This window comes from Perna viridis, chromosome 1 (genome assembly GCF_037379345.1).
Source record: "Perna viridis isolate PV_CMFRI_1.1 ecotype Kerala chromosome 1, ASM3737934v1, whole genome shotgun sequence".
Lineage (NCBI taxonomy): Eukaryota > Metazoa > Mollusca > Bivalvia > Mytilida > Mytilidae > Perna > Perna viridis.
In genome coordinates this window covers 21,268,227-21,285,390 of record NC_142445.1, presented here as the reverse complement: position 1 = coordinate 21,285,390, position 17,164 = coordinate 21,268,227, and the positions used below count along the sequence as shown (strand labels likewise).

At 33.3% G+C, this 17,164-nt stretch overlaps 1 protein-coding gene and 3 long non-coding RNA genes across 6 annotated transcripts in view; 2 read left to right on the top strand and 2 right to left on the bottom strand.

Annotated features, from left to right (window-relative positions):
* LOC148627749 (E3 ubiquitin-protein ligase makorin-1-like) overlaps positions 1–3,717 on the top strand; it is a 16,342-nt gene extending 12,625 nt beyond the window's left edge. For all 3 annotated transcript variants that reach the window (XM_088577839.1, XM_088577829.1, XM_088577849.1), the window contains 2 exons: positions 1–111; positions 1,872–3,717. In XM_088577839.1, the coding sequence (XP_088433965.1) occupies positions 1–111; positions 1,872–2,187 (427 nt within the window). In that variant the 3' untranslated portion in view covers positions 2,188–3,717. The remainder of the gene's footprint in view (positions 112–1,871) is intronic.
* On the bottom strand, positions 3,373–17,164 carry LOC148627746 (uncharacterized). The gene is made up of 2 exons (XR_015921424.1): positions 16,349–17,164; positions 3,373–5,121 (listed from the first exon to the last, which is right to left on the bottom strand). It is a non-coding gene; the product is annotated as an uncharacterized LOC148627746 (long non-coding RNA).
* LOC148627748 (uncharacterized) lies at positions 5,144–13,415 on the bottom strand. Its single transcript, XR_015921418.1, has 2 exons — positions 13,335–13,415; positions 5,144–5,458 (listed from the first exon to the last, which is right to left on the bottom strand). It is a non-coding gene; the product is annotated as an uncharacterized LOC148627748 (long non-coding RNA).
* On the top strand, positions 11,667–14,132 carry LOC148627747 (uncharacterized). Its single transcript, XR_015921420.1, has 2 exons — positions 11,667–12,152; positions 13,968–14,132. It is a non-coding gene; the product is annotated as an uncharacterized LOC148627747 (long non-coding RNA).

Sequence of the window (17,164 nt, the reverse complement as noted above, 5' to 3'; positions counted from 1 at the left end):
AGCATGTCCAGAATGTAGAGTAAAATCTGACTTCATCACACCAAGTATGTATTGGGTAGATACTGACGAAGAAAAACAAAAACTGATAGAAGGTTATAAAAATGCATTAAGGTAAGCCTTAGACATGGACAAGTTTCTTTAAATTATCCATGGTGTTACAAAATAGGGTTTAGATCAGTAGGTTTATAATGAAGATATATTTTTGAGTGTCACTCAGGTTCCTTTTTCTTATTTGTTTGCGTCCGTTTGAGTGTGTGATATGGATAATTTAAACATAGTTATATGATTGTATTATTGTATTGGGATTATTATGGGAATATTTTCTAAGGGTCAAGACAGAGTTCGTTCTCATTGTTGCATCCCTCGTGTCCAGTCAGTCCCAGGCTGTCGACCAGTCCCCAGCTATATTTCATCTATTTATTCATATTTCTTACCTGTCATTATATTCATATATTCTGCTAAGGGATATGATTGTTATGGGCTTATTTCCCCGAATTATAAGCTGTAGTAGGTCTCGTCTTCCTTCTTTTCCATCCCGTTATTATATTTTTCCTCTCGTTGTCAACCATGTTTGTATTTGGTAGACCGGAAGTAATTAGTTAGGATAATATTGACTTCTGTGGGAAGCAAAGATTATTTAACCAATCATATCATTTGGAGGCCCACAAGGATAAACCAATGATATTAGCCGAATCCCCAAATTCCTTAAAGTGGGCGTAAAATTCCAACAAGTGGGGCAGTTACATATGAACTGTGGGGCGGCGTCCTGAAATTAATCCTGGTAGAATTATTCTGAGAGTAGTTAGTACTATTCAGCTCGATTTTGACCACTGAGCGCTACCAGCTCGCAAGGAGAACAACATCCTTTGTATGCCCCTGTATTTTTAATAGTAAATATTTTTACTACGACCTGACCTTGACATGACCTATAGAACCTAGCAGCCCGTATCATATTTTGGGGGGACCTCTGTTTATACTTTAGCGTTCAGTGGTAGGGTTTTATATATATTGTTTATATTAAATTATTGACTCCTGAGAGGTTAATAAATGTTATTTACAAGTTGAAATTCTGTTGAGTTGTGTATTAAGAACAAGTATATGGAAATACCTTCGAAGGCCATGCTACCAGTGAAATACCATTTTACCATACACTTGAGCTTGAAATATACCTACACACCCGTGAGGGCGTAACAATACTATAAGGACTATATTGATTTTTACCTGTGTTACCAACAGTGAAAGTGAGTTTAGTTGTTGCTTGACTCTGCCCATTTGTTTGTCAATCACATTTAGTAGGTACCTACTTTAAGTAGTGTGTAACTTAGAGAGTAAAGAAGCTTTACAGAGTGTTTATATACATATTTAATAAGTGCACCTTTTGATATGGAGAAATTTGACAGATGTTTTCCGAAACTTTTATGATGTTGAACATTTTTCCCTGGTGTATGTTGTGGATTATAGCTTCTTTGTGTAATATGGAACTCAACTAGTATAAGACCAATATTATTCAAAACATATTTAGGATGTGCATCTATGATGCAGAAATATTTGGTATGCATTTTGACCAATTGAACTTAGCAATTTGTTTACAGCAGTTTACTGTATTTGATATCATCAGTACTGGTAGATATTGAAGGCAAATTTTAACCCACACTGCTCTTTTTAATTTTTTTATGTACCGATAAATATATGACTGTGACTCAGTCCAATAATTCATCATAAGAGCTATATTTGCAAAAGATTTTAAAATAATTTTTTCCTATATTGTGTTTGTAATTTAAATCTTATTATAAAGTCTTGTGTTCATTTGTTTCTACTGTATATTTTAAAGTATTGTATCTTATTTCTTTTTTTATCATTTTTTTTTTTAGTGAAAAACCATGTAAATATTTCAAGGAAGGTCAAGGAGAGTGTCCATTCTATAACAAGTGTTTTTATAGACATGCTTACCCTGACGGAACAATAGCTGAACTCAAACCTCACCCACGACGAAGGAGGCAAGATGCTGACGGGACATTAGATATTATAGAAAGAATTAGGTTATGGGACTTTTTAGAGGAGCGACAAAATAGAATAATGTTATTGGATCTTGATGAAGAATTAGAGGACTTAATATTTAACCTGGTTTTGGCAGGCCATGATACAGACAGTGACAGATATAGTGATAGTGATAGTGATTTTGATTGATTTTTCGGTTGAATGTATTTGTATACAAGGCCACATCATGTTAATTTGTAGACTTTATCCACCATCAACTAAAAAAATTGGACGGATGGGAGGATTTTATTGTTTAATCTTTTTATTTTTATTTTTCGGGAATAGTAAAATCAGAATTAATTCATAGGAATCCTGGAACTGTACAATTGTCTATGACTATTTATGAAAACCGTCCTGATATCTGATGACAAAATTCACATCATGTACACCACATCTTGTCACAATTTTTAACTTGATTATGACCACACATAAATAGCTATTGCTTAAAAGTAGTGTTATGGGCATGACCATTGAGGTGGGATGGACAGGGATGAGAATCTACAAATTACCTTGATATGGCTTTACACATTGTTGATATTTTTTATATATTCCTGAAGCATTTAAAGGTTAGTCTTTGTAGGAATTCTAGCATTGGTTGGTTTGTGAACAGAAATTCTTTTTTTAAATGAATTATAATTTTGCAACAGGTTAACATTGCTTTGGCCTGGACTACCCATTTGCTTGAAATATTTACAGGACAATTTCCTGTTATTTTAGACAACATTTTGGATGGACATTCATTAAAACTTCAGTTTAGTATATTTTTAAATTGGTAACCAAACTTTTTTTAAGGAAATGGACTCTTGGTGTTAATGAAATTATTAGGGGAAAACAGAGAGTCTGGATCTCTTGTGCTGTATTAAACCAGCATGGAGCCTTGGGAAAAATGCTGGAGAAAATAACTAATCTTATTTGCATTTTCCTTAAAAGGAGAATTTGGGTCATCATACTATCGTGCTTTTAACAACAACAAAAAAACAACGAAAAATAGAATTTTCTATTTATTTCTATGAAAAATAATTCTGTCAATCACCTTCACGTTTGAAGTACTTTCTTTATGGTATTTTTGGGGTTTAAATTTCTTCTAAAATAATGTAACCTTAAAGTATTTTCATCATATCAAATATTGTTTGTATGTTAAAGTATACATTTCTATACTGATTTTTAAGATACCTAAAACAAATTGTGCTCTGTATAGGTATGATTTACCTTAATTGTGCATCTCCCTGTCAGAGTACCATTTCCAATCATGATTTTCACTTTTTGTATCCAACTAATGGTATGTTTAATCACTATATATTAAGTTCAAAAACTTGTTTTGAAAAAAAAAAAAAGTTTGTGAAAAAAGTTAAAATCTATTAAGTGGATTATATAGGGCTAAAATATATATTGCAAAAACTAATAACAAGCTATGGCAAATATGACTGAGATATATAAGTAAGCAGTAACGACATACAAATAATGATATCATGGAAATAATATACAATGTAATGATTATTTGCAGAGGACAAACCATAGGTCACAAGATGGTTATGGAATTATAAAGAAGACCATAGTAAAATTGTGTACTCTAATGATTGCACACTTTATCGTTAAATTTGATGCATGTTATAATAATAATGAATTAGAAGTTAATGCTTTCTTGTTTTGTTGAAAACTAATAAATATTTATAAAACTTACACTGTCAGCGTGATGTTTAAATTATTTATATATATATATTAATTTGGAAGTGAAAATATCAGCTTTATGACCCATGAATCTAGTGCCACAAAGCTTGAAATAATATTTAGTCTGAGAATGTCCTGAACAAAGGTAATAACATCTGACGAACATGGTAGTTACAAATTTTCAAAGACTAAAAAGTTTTTTTTCTTAAGTTTTGTGGCCCCAGATCATGGGTAAGTTTTACATGTTGGATATAAACACTCTTGCCATGAGAGAAAACAATTATTATCCAGGTGATGGAACTTTTTTATTTTTAGACAGTAAGTAAAGTTCATGTTGTTGGTACTGAAACCTTTTATTGAATGGATATTTTACACAAGTATCAATTCCACAAACCTGAAAAGATTGGAATGTGTGGAACAATCATTGTGATAAATTTTAATCATTTATTGTTGTTCTTTCTGTGCTAATCAATTCATTATTTTCGATTTTCTGGTATAGGTGTGTTATTTTCAAATGTTTTAAAATCAGCTGGTTTATGTAATCAAAAGAGTGAAAAAAAGAGGACACACAACAGAATTTCCAGATTTTGACAGGGTTAAATGTTTTGATAATTTTTCCACATCTTACTAACATTTCACCAACCATTTTGATTTTAAATGTTTTGTACTGACTTGGTAGGGATAGTGCTAACATTTTTGCCATTAACAGTACATGTACGAGAAAAATAATACAAGGTATTATTTAAATTATTTTGGAATTTAGAATATGGTCAAAAAGAAATTTATAAAACTAAGCCTTACTAAGGGGTTAGTCATGCTGACATGCCCATGGATAGTTAAGTTGGATAACAAAAGGCAAGAAAAACCTACAAACCCTTTAGTTATAGCCACGTGACTAACTCCTTATTAGGGGCAAGTTTTATAAATATGTTTTTCCCCAGATTTCCTTTAATCCTAAATTCAAAATTCAAATAATACTTGTTATATGAACAACACAATAATGAAAAGTTTGGAATGTGGAACGATCAATGTGATCATATTCCATCATGAATTAACAGTATATACATGTATGAGAATGTATAATATGAACAACAAACAAATAAGCAATTATGTTTTTCTTACTATCCAGCTTAAACTTCCACAAAAATGTCCTGTGCAATAGGGTATATTGTACGATAATTTATGGATGTAAAGTAATGTCTGTGTACCCATCTCGTGATATTCAGGTAATGCTAATACTGCTTCCAATTATAATATTTCTTATGATTGAATTGTTGTATACCACCAACTGTCCGTCCGTCCAACTCGAACTGCTTTTTGACGAATTTTAGTAAATTAATGGAACTGTTATGCTTGTTTTTGGACTTGAAGCATAAACAAAACTGCCGAAAACGCTTTGGGTAGAACTAGCTCACTCTGTAAATGAGAGAGAAGAGAACCCGATATATATTTTATTGCAAACGAGAAGACATTGATAAAATGACAATACATTCTTTTATATTTTCTAATATTGTTGTCAATTGAATTTGAAATTTTTTTAATATCAACATTGAATTAAAAAAAAAATTCCGAATTTTTTTTCTGTATAAAATATAGCTTTTTGTACATTTTTGTCTCACTATACACAATGAAGATGTTCTTGTAATGTAGAACCATCCCCACGCAGTGCATATCTGTCTTGAATAACATGAAATACATTGTATATTGCTGATTGTTTCAAGTTTTGTCCAAGTTATGTGAAGAATACAACCACCTGTAAATAAATCCTCTATTACAATAACATAAACAAACATGTAAATTGAGATGCATGCATGCATACACCAAGACACACATAGTACTGTGTTTATAACTAAAAATCAAAGTGCTGAGGCACTGAGTCAAGGAAGACCTCATAAATATTCATGTAACCAAATTGCAAGCTAAAAATAGACGATAAAAAGCATAGTCATTTTAAAGAGAACCATCTGTTTTAATGAAATGCATATCAATACTGCTTGTTTAATAATGCATTTATGGATCTTCTTTTCTTTTATTGTTTTTGGTAATTCTAGCTGTGTATGTTTATGTCCTCAAATTTCTTGAAACTTTACACTTAAACCAGCATTTCTTAAAAAAAAAATATGATCTCCACTGTGAATCACTGACTATCAATATTATATGGATTTTCAAAGTGAGAAAAAATCCACACTTTGAAATTTCGGGTTGGAGATGCATGAGGTAGAAATGAATCCTGTGGACTAGGGGAGCTAGGTTGACCAATGGCCTAATCTAAAGGGAGAAATTAGCAAAAAAACTTCTCCTTGTTTATGCTCTCTTTGACAGTAATCTGTAATAGATTAAATGAACAAATATGTCAGTAGTGTTAGTTTTCAAACAGAATTTACTAAAGCTTGTCTTTATCATTATTGCCTAGATTAGGCCCCGAGTTGAAAATGTCAAAACTATATACTTTTTTTTACAATAAATAATTACCTTTCTTTAGGAATTTTTCAATTCAAACAAGGATACAAACTCTTGTTATCAAAACTACTATACAGTTTAAAAATCTTTAAACTAAAAAAAAAACTTTGGTTGTACCTCATATATTTCAGCACTTTAAGATTCCAATCAAGTTGGAAAGTCAAGGATAAAGAGATGTAGTGAATACAGGAAATATTTTGTCTGTCTTTATAACAAATGCACTTTGAATATAAATCCAACTTTTCTACTTTCCAAAACAAAAAGGTTACTAGTGAACCCATACCCCATGAGTACCAATTTTTATGATGAATCATTATTGCGCTTAAGCAGAGTGTTTTATACATGTCTGCCTTCAATAATATTTGTGCATTTCTTTCATTTTTTTCTGCATGATGGTTTCACCGATATGTATTATATTAAAATACAAGTAACTCTTATTTTTTGCCAACAAATAAGTGCTACAAAATCAGACTTCATATTTGTAGTTTTTATCAAAAGATGTTGACATGTACCATCATTTGAGAATCATGAACTTTGTTTCATGCCTAAATAGTGTCCCAGCACAAAAATAGTTCATTTTGCTTTTGCTTTCTTCTCGCTACATCTAGTGAAACTTTAAAAGGGATTACCACTGAAAAGAAATCAAGGAAAAGATGATAAAGTGCCTCTGATAATTGCAGAATGTTACAATATGTAAATGCATGAATATATACATGTATTTTAGCCACATCATATGGAAGTACAGAAACCTCCTCTTCGTGAGAAATATTCTTGCATGTACATATAATTGTGTGCAAAATCAGGCAAAAATAGAGGTTGGGTGGTTATCATTGTCCCAGGTTTTTACTGATTTTTAAGCCACCTAGTCAGTACTGGTTGATTGAAGTTTTGCAAACAGTATTTCTGTAGCATTATAATTTCTGTCCTACATTATAAAAAGTTAATATTATCTTTCAGTGTTCTGAAATGTTATTCTCAAACTATCTCAGAGATTCTCTATCAACTGTCTTAATCCAAACTAGGGAAAGACAAAGATGGCAATGTGATAACAAACCTAGATGTACCACTTTTAAATGGAGAAAATATGCCAGACGCTCCTGATCTACCCCCGCAGAAGACCTTGATGTTCATACCAGCTCAATCACAAAATCATAAAAGCCCTACGGATAATCAAGATTGATGAAGCCCTTGGACCGGACGAAATTCTACCTGAGGTCTTGAAGATCAACCCAGAAAACACCTAAAACATCTTGATTGATTGATTGCTTTTTGGGGGTTTAAAGCCCGAGCAGAAATATTTCAGGTATATCCAGGCTACAGACATGAAATAGATGATAATATGAACATGAAATAATGATGAAATGGAAAATGGGATGGGAAACAAGATCGATAATGGGGTTGACAAATTTTGATCACCACTGGAAATTGGGAGAGGTGGGTAGAGTCGGGCAATTTAGCCTTCTGTGGCGGAGCGCAATGGTTCTTACTCCGGTATCACAACCATAGAATGGTAATTAAACGTGCAGGGAACATGGCATCTTTCCCTACATGTTGCACCACTGTGGTTTGCGGTCAGGTTTAATTTTTTTCGTATTATGGCCTGACAACCATGTGAAATGCTTGGGTTATCCCATTCCACCACCTGGGACACACAACCCAGTTGCTCTGTGGGCATAGCGACCTAGCCGCCCGCCAGGGTTCTGAGCACTATTAGACGCCTTTTACCACAAGATTAACGCTGCTGCGGGTCTATTCGTGTATAGCATATCGAAATTTACAATACATGTATATAAAACTGGTCATATTTATACTTTTGACACTTGGACCTGTACGGGGCCGTACAGCTTCTTGAATACGCTTTTTGAAAACATCTGGGAAACAGTGGAAATCCCTGATGAGTGGAGTTTAGGTTACATCTTTGAGCACCCAAAGTAGGGCGACCTGAGCAACTGCCAAAACAAAAACTGTTAAGGAATTCAGCTACCCTCACTTCCAAGTAAAGTTCTAGCAAGAATCATTCTGGAAAGAATCAAGACAGCAATATATACAAACATCTGTGATGAGCAAGCAGGATTCCGATGCGGCTGATCATGTATTGACCAAATTGCCTGGTAACGGGTCATCATCGAGCAGTCGATAGAATGGCAATCAACTCTCTACATTAACTTCGTGGATTTCAAGAAAGCCGTCGACATAGTCGACAGAAATACTCTTTGGGGGCACTAAACACTATAGAATCCCTGTCAAATAGTAAAGATTATTCAAGGATTCTACAAAACACCAAATGCCAAGTCATCTACAATTCAACACTCTCAACATCCTTCAATGTACATACAGGACTACGCCAAGGTTATCTCCTGTCACCCTTTATTTTCAATATACATGTAAGTGTGCATGAATTTTAATTAGATATAATATACAATCATGAATTACATCATAGATTGCTCTTTGTCCAATTGATATATTTTGAGGTGCTATACACGGTGATCACTATAGATTGGCCATGCATAATCGATTGTGACGCGGGCTGCTTCCCTGCACAAGACTTTCTCGTGCTGTAGCAGAATTCGAAGGGAAGCTACCCGTCTGCATGAGTCTCAGACTTTCTTGTGCTATTGCAGGGGAGCTTCCCGCCCTGCACGGATCCCATACTTTCTCATGCTTCGTTATTGTTTAGAAAGAAAAAGCAGAACCTCGTCCTATTCCTGGCTACAGACAAAGCCGTGTCTTGTTTAGGCCAACTAAATTACATCCCCAACCCTCACCAAGAATGTGGGATTGTTGGGAAGGATTTTTTTTTGGGGGGGGGGTTTACTCCTGACCTTATATTTGTTAGCCTAATTAATCCTGATTTTGAAATTTCCGCCCCATTTTTTAATAAAAAAAAATATTTTTTTAGGAGCCGGAGATGTAAATCTACTAATTAATTTTATTTAGTTTCAACAAGATTAAAATATCTGATTGATCTTAATTTCATCTTTTGTCGTTTATATAATATTTCCAATTTTTTGTTTATCGTAAATTTGACTTAAAAAAAATGTGCCATATTCCCGAAAAAAAAAAAAATTTTTGTGCTATTGAAAAAAATAAGATAATTTTAAGAAGAGCAGAAATTTTTTTTAGCAACATTGAAAATCCCACGTCCCCCCTCCCAGAATGGGGTACCCCTGGCATGTTACATGCTGGGGTTGTCAGGCTATAATACGGAAAACCTGACCGCAAACCATAGTGGTGCACCGTGTTGGGAAAGATGCCACGTTCCTCGCACGTTAAAGAACCCTGCTGTGGTATTCGATAGGAGTAGGAACCTTTGCGCTCCGCCACCGGAGGCTAAATTGCCCGACCTTACCCATCCCCCCTTTTTCCAGTGGCAATCAAAATTTGTCGACCCTATTGTCCTTGTGTCCCATCCTTTTTTTTCATTTCATGTTCATTTTATCATCCATTTCATGTTCATCGTCTGAATATAGCTGAAATATTGCTGCTCGGACGTTAAACCCCAACAAACAAACAAACAAACAAACAAATCCCCCCTCCCAGTATAAAAATGGTCGTTGCCTAATCCCTTTTGGGATTCAGTGTCCGGAGCTGTTCAGTAGGCGGCAAAAATAAATTAAAAAAAACAGCTCCGGACATTGAATCCCAAAAGGGATTATGTGACTACTTCCATTCGTAAACAATAAAATGACTCGTTTGTATAGTATCATTGGCACTGGAATGGGGTTGTATTTAACTCAAAAGGATTTTTTCAGTGTTCTCAGGCGACAGTTAGACCAGGCAAATGCTTAAATAATATACAAATGATGAAATACCCCATCGTTGTGGTGATGAAAATAATATGGTGGATGACGGAGTTGCGAACCATCTACGTCCAATATACCATTTGCCCCATAACAGAAAACTTCATATGGATAGTCTGAGTTTACTATTTGCTGTTATAACACATTATTTCGTCTTTTTTTCTTTTTAACGAAAAAAAAAATCTCGACCCCAAGTACCTGTGTTTTACACGTCACTCAGTTCTTCATACGAGGACACGCGACCTCTACATGAAAGTATAAGGGGTTTCGCAGAAGAGAATATTTTCAATATTATGCTTATCTTTTTTTTTTAATTATCTCAGTATACTGCATAGAAGCCTATTCCCCCGGCTGCATTTACAATTACGTTCCCGTCTATTCTTGCAAATTTTATTTTATCATATCACAAATTATTCTTTGTACGATATTGTCTAATGTTTCAGTATCCTTTTTTATCTTTGCAAACGTGCTCACAAAAGTCAGATGTTATTACCTTAAGTACACCACACAATAAAATATTAATATCAACACAGTCACGATTAGACACTTGGCATCAAAGATTTTAACATTTTTTTATCACACCACAACAGATTTTCTTAAGACGGAAAGTATATACTCCTTTTTACATATAAACACGGCTAATTAATTCTACCTAGTCCTACATAATCAATGAGCCAATATCAATATTTTTAAATAAAAGCACAGTTGGATTATCAGAGAAAAGATGACAGATTTTATTTTTTTTTAAATGCGAAAATTGAAAATTTATTAATTAGCTATACTAAATTTCAATATACTTATCATGAAATTCATGAACGTCACAACAAGTGCCGGATGTATTTAATCCGTCTGTCGTATTGACAGTGTCTAAACTCACTAGTTTTTAATGTTTTTAAATTTCTATTCAAATATATCATGTCTCAATAGAAAAAAAATATTTTCTATAATTACAAGTGTGGACATAGACTGGTATTGCCCGAAGGGCAAGTATGGACACAGACTCGTATTGCCCGAAGAGCAAATTTGAACATACGTTTTGTCTTGAATGTGTTTGCATTGTCTAGAAAACGCCTCCATTTATTGATATCAATAATTGAATTATACACATGTTGATAAATATCAATTAACATATGTTACTAAATATTTACTGATATCAATAAATGGGGAATAAATTCCACAATGGCTTGCTGTAACCGTAAGACAAGTCTTATAAATATCACAATGGCTTTTTCTTGAGGGTGTACTTGCATGGTTGTGTTGAACTTGCTATGTCGTGTTAAGAATTGACAATTTCACTTTATGTAGGGTAACCTGGTAAAATTTGTTGTTCTAATTCTGGATTCTCATTTTTGTCAAGGAAGGCTATTTATAGCCTGAACTTGTCTAAGAGGGATTCAACCGGAAGTGGATATTGTCATATGGAACTGCGTAAATATTCCGCGGTCTGTTCTCTTTACCCTCCCCTTTTCCACCTTGCAAATTTACATAAATATATCGCTCCGCCGCCGATCAATATGTGATGCTTTATTTTTCGTAAGAGATTAAGTATTATGACATCAAAGCTTTTGGAATATTTGTTGAATTGCAATATTTCTATGATTATGTGCTTATCTTGAACAATATGAATTTCGTCTTAGCGAGCAGGACTATTTTTTTTCTAATTGACCTGACGCAGGTCAAACACGGTACCTCCAACAACCGAAAACAATATGGCGTCGGAAGGACAAGTGACTACTTTCAAAGTACTGACGCCATATTTATTATTACAGCCTTTCGTTAGGTATCTAGAAAGTGATGGAATACTAATAAAAAACTTATTTGCAAGTGTGTTTAAATAACACAGTGAGCAAGTATACCACCCAAAAACGTGTTTAATTGAGGTTTTCGGATTTTCAATCTGATTTTTGGTCAACACCAAGGTTTTTGGTTATTCGAGCAACCCGGTCAAACATTCACTAGAAGATGTCGGAAGTTTTTAATGACGGATTTTTTTTTATCTGCTATGTACACTCTTTGAGTTGTTAGTATATTGTTAATGTCTACCATTACAAGATGGGTCTTGTAGGTTTGAAAGTGTTAATTGTTTGTCAATCTTACCAAGGAGTTAAATATAGACTACTATCATGACTGTGAAGATCTATTGCGAATGTCGGAAGCTTCTAATAACGGATTTTCGAAGCTGCAAATGTACGTTTTTTGTGATGTACAAAAAACGCAAGTATAGTTTTAATGTTTATGATTACAGTGAAGGTGTTGGGGAGGGGGGTAAGTATCCCTCCTTTTTATGGGAAAATTAAAATTTTCATGGCTAATAATGTCCTAGCACCCCCTTTTTCTGAGGAAGCCAAGCTGCCACCCCTCATTTTCAAAGTGTGTGGATCCACCTCTGCCAGATGGGTCCTGAAGGTTTGAGAAAGTGTTCTAGTGTTTGTAAATTACAGGTATTTTTGTGAACAATTTTGATACAAAAATATTTTTACATGTGCTAAGAGTTTTCAAGTTGTTCTATATTTTATACACATTGTACTATTAAATACATGTAAATCCTATATATATCATGTGTGTTTGATTTGATCCCAGGAATTTAAAATGCAAGCAATGTGTACATGTACATGAATAAACATACAAATGTACATGTAGCAAACAATATGAAGTATTTAAACTAGAAAATAAACATTTGAATCATGGAATTGTTAAATTAATATGATTTCGAAAGCAGAAACATAAACAATGTCTGTTTCAAAGGTAAGAATGAAAGGCAATGTAATTAAAATTAGATCTTAATTGCTCTCCCTTTTTTCTATGTCACATGAAGTCATGCGACAAAGGAAAAAGGGGAAGCAATTAAAATCTAATCAGAATTAGGTTTTACTTGCAATGCACACCATGATTTGAAATTTTCAGAACTGGTGATAGGTCTACTGTAAACATTGCTAGTATAGAACAGTTGTCATATGTCTTAACAAAATTAGCGGTTTTACATTCGTGTGTCTGTGAACAGGAAATTCATACTGAAAACTTCAAAATACACGTGCATGTACTCTAACTATGGTTACTGGCATATGCAGTACAGTATTAATTAAAGATTTCATAAATGAAATTATGATATTTGTAATGTAATAATACATGTATCAAATTTGTTATTTACTTTACAGTGTGATATTAATTGCTCATAAATAAATCAATATACAGGGATGGATCCAGATATTTTGAAATGGGGGGTCTAGACATCATTATAAATCATCAGGTAACTAGAAACCATACATGGGAAAAGCCCTAAAGCAATATCATTAGTAAACTTTCCTGTTTCTGTTTTTAGAAGTTTTGTCTAGTACATGAAATGACTTTAATTTATTGTTTTAAACTCACCAACTTCAAACCACTTTAATTATCTTCCTGGTTATGACGGGATGTTGTTTTAACAATGACCACCTGTCAGTCAGGTGAAAAATAACTTATTCTACTCTTAATTATGTTACCTGTTATTCACAGTTATTGAAACAAAGATGTGCTCATGAAGTACAATGTACTACATTTTTTGTAAAGTGTGTTAGGTTTTATTTAAGATAAATTTGAATTATTTTAGAGAAAGAAGTGTTTATTTCTTCTTAATTAAGACAGCTGATAGAGATATTTTAAGAATAACATTTCAGAACACTAAATATAATATATATTTATTGTATTAACTTTTTATAATGTAGGACAGAAATTATAATGCTACAGAAATACTGTTTGCAAAATTTCAATCAACCATTACTGACTAGGTAGCTTAAAAACCAGTCAAAACCTGGGACAATGGTAACCATCCAACCTCTATTTTTGCCTGATTTTGCACACAATTATATGTACATGTAAGAATATTTCTCATCAAGAGGAGGTTTTTGTACTTCCATATGATGTGGCTAAAATACATGTATATTTTCATGCATTTACATATTGTAACATTTTGCAATTATCAAACTTAAAGGCACTGTTATCAACTTTTCCTTGATTTCTTTTCAGTGGTAATCCCTTTTAAAGTTTCACTAGATGTAGCGAGAAGAAAGCAAAAGCAAAATGAACTATTTTTGTGCTGGGACACTATTTAGGCATGAAACAAAGTTCATGATTCTCAAATGATGGTACATGTCAACATCTCTTAATAAAAACTACAAATGTGAAGTCTGATTTCGTAGCACCTATTTGTTGGCAAAACATAAGAGTTACCTGTATTTTAATATAATACATATCAGTGAAACAATCATACAGAACAAAATGAAAGAAATGCAAATACGTTATTGAAGGCAGACAGGTATAAAACAATCTGCTTAAGCGCAATAATGATTCATTATAAAAAGTAGTACTCATGGGGTATGGGTTCACTAGTAACCTTTTTGTTTTGCAAAGTAGAAAAGATAGATTTATATTCGAAGTGCATTTGTTATAAAGAGAGACAAAATATTTCCTATATTCACTACATCTCTTTATCATTGACTTTCCATCTTGTTTGGAATCTTAAATTGCTGAAATATATGAGGTACAACCAAAGTTTTTTTTAGTTTAAAGATTTTTAAACTGCATAGTTGTTTTGATAACAAGAGAGAGTTTGTATCCTTGTTTGAATCGAAAAATTCCTAGAGAAAAGGTAATTATTTATTGTAAAAAAGTGTATAGTTTTGACATTTTCAACTCAGGGCCTAATCTAGACAATAATGACAAGGACAAGCTTTAGTAAATTCTGTTTGAAAACTAACAACATTGACATATTTGTTCATTTAATCTATTACAAATCACTGTCAAAGAGAGCATAAACAAGGAGAAGTTTTTTTTGCTCATTTCTCCCTTTTGATTAGGTCCTTGGTCAACCTAGCTCCCCTAGTCCACAGGATTCATTTCTACCTCATGCATCTCCAACCCGGAATTTCAAAGTGTGGATTTTTTCTCACTTTGAAAATCCATATAATATTGATATTCCGTGATTCAAAGTGGAGATCATATTTTTGAAGAAATGCTGGTTTAGGTGTAAAGTGTCAAGAAATTTGAGGACATAAACGTACACAGCCAGAAATACCATAAACAATAAAAGAAAAGAAGATCCATAAATGCATTAATAAACAAGCAGTATTGATATGCATTTCATTAAAACAGATGGTTCTCTTTTAAATGACTAAGTTTTTTTTATCGTTTTTTTAGCTTGCAAATTGGTTACATGAATATTTGAGGTCTTCCTTGACTCGGTGCCTCAGCACTTTGATTTTTTTAGATTAACAGAAACCAACAGTGTGGTATCTGCCAGTTACATAGATGGCCCTTATTTTAAAATGGTTGGGGCCATAAACTTAAATAGGAGCATCCCTTTAGCAGTTAGTAAAATCATATCAAAATTTCATAACAATTGACCAACCATTACTAAAGTAATCCTCGGAAATCAAATGTATATGAACAACGACGACATGGACGCCTCCGACAATGACGCCGCTGTCAGCACCTTATCAATATACATGTACGATCGCAATTTTTTGCGATTGACACTATTATATACTACTATCCATCGGATCAAATTAATACAGGGAAGATATGTAAACGTATAGACAGTTCTAACATCGTTTCATATATATATATATATATATATATATATATATATATATATATATATATATATATATATATATGTTTGAACATGCTCCATTTTCAATTCCCTAAAAAGCTTGTTAATTACTCTTCCTTAAGACCAAATTAGTAAGTGTGATTTGCTTAAAATTTACATCTATAAGGTCTTAGTTTTTACATTAGTCCTAGCTAAACAGTTCCCATGGAAGCTTCCATATCGTGCAAATCACTAACTGGATCACTAGGTCGCGGATCGACATTAAATCACGTAATTTGATGAATGAACGTGGTCACATGACAATCCCCCACCCCGAAAACACCATGACCCACATTCACGTGTATGACTATGCCCGGGGACTGTGTAAAGCTTTGATGCTTTACAACTTCCGTTAGAGGCCCTTAATGATAGCCAAGGGCTTAAAGAAACCGCCCACTCCGTCATGTATTACAAATAGCACATATGAGTGCAAACCGGGTCTAATAGTATTGCATATATATGTTAGCACGACAATTAAACCAAGTATAGGAACAGTCAGCTGATGGTCAGCGTCACTCATATTGTACAACTGATTGCCTAACACTGTGTTCCGAAAGATTTTGGGGGATTTTTGTGGTTTATATCCAAAAAAGACTATATCCTAGCTTTATAACGCACGAAATGAAGGGTGTAACGGATATACGGAATGTGCTATCTTTTTCAACTTTATTGTTATAGTGTTTTTTAATTAAAGAATATATTTGTGATCATTTTCTTTCACATTTGAATCAGTTGTACTTCAAATATATTACCTTACTTGACTTAAACTGGTTCATCTTTTGCAGGACAGGTCGACTGTGATGGTTTCCCATTTCCTTCGGTCCTGTGTAAGCATGTCAATCTGACCCCAAGTCAATACATGTTGTTGTCCCCATATTCTGTTGATATTCTCTACAAGTCATAACATGTTGTTGTCCCCATATTCTGTTGATATTCTCTATAATGGTTAAGGTCTTCCTCGCTTTCTTATCAAATGCATTAAAGCATGTAGTAATGCTGGACATGCATGTGTTTTTGCGTTGTAAGTGTAAGCAGCCTCATGCCTTCATTTAGAACTATTTTAGCTAATGTATAGTTCCTGGTCTGTTGATTCTGTCGTAAATAATTTTGATAGAAATATTAACGTTGATCTTTTTTGTTAAACATTTGTTTAAATTGTCATGTCAGAAGTCTCACACATATACGTACTGACTGATTTTAAACTAATTAAGAAGATTGCATTTTGATAGCCTCGTGACAAAATTTGAGTACGAGTGTCCTACCAAACAGTTCTATATCATTTTTATCCCTTTCTGCAGTCCTATATTTATGGACATATAAAGCAGGTCGTATCGAACACGCTACTAGGGTTCTAGATCTTTATTCAGTAAAATAAATAACCCTGAAATTACAACAATACAACAATAAAGTAATTCCAGTATTACAAATTATATAAGTAAGTATAACAACTTGCTCTCAAACTATCATTAATAGAATGCAGTTCAAACTCTAGATATGTAATTAGAAAACAATAACAATGAAAGTACTCAAGTTCAAAATAAATCTGAGTTATACTAGATAATAGCTATTAAGG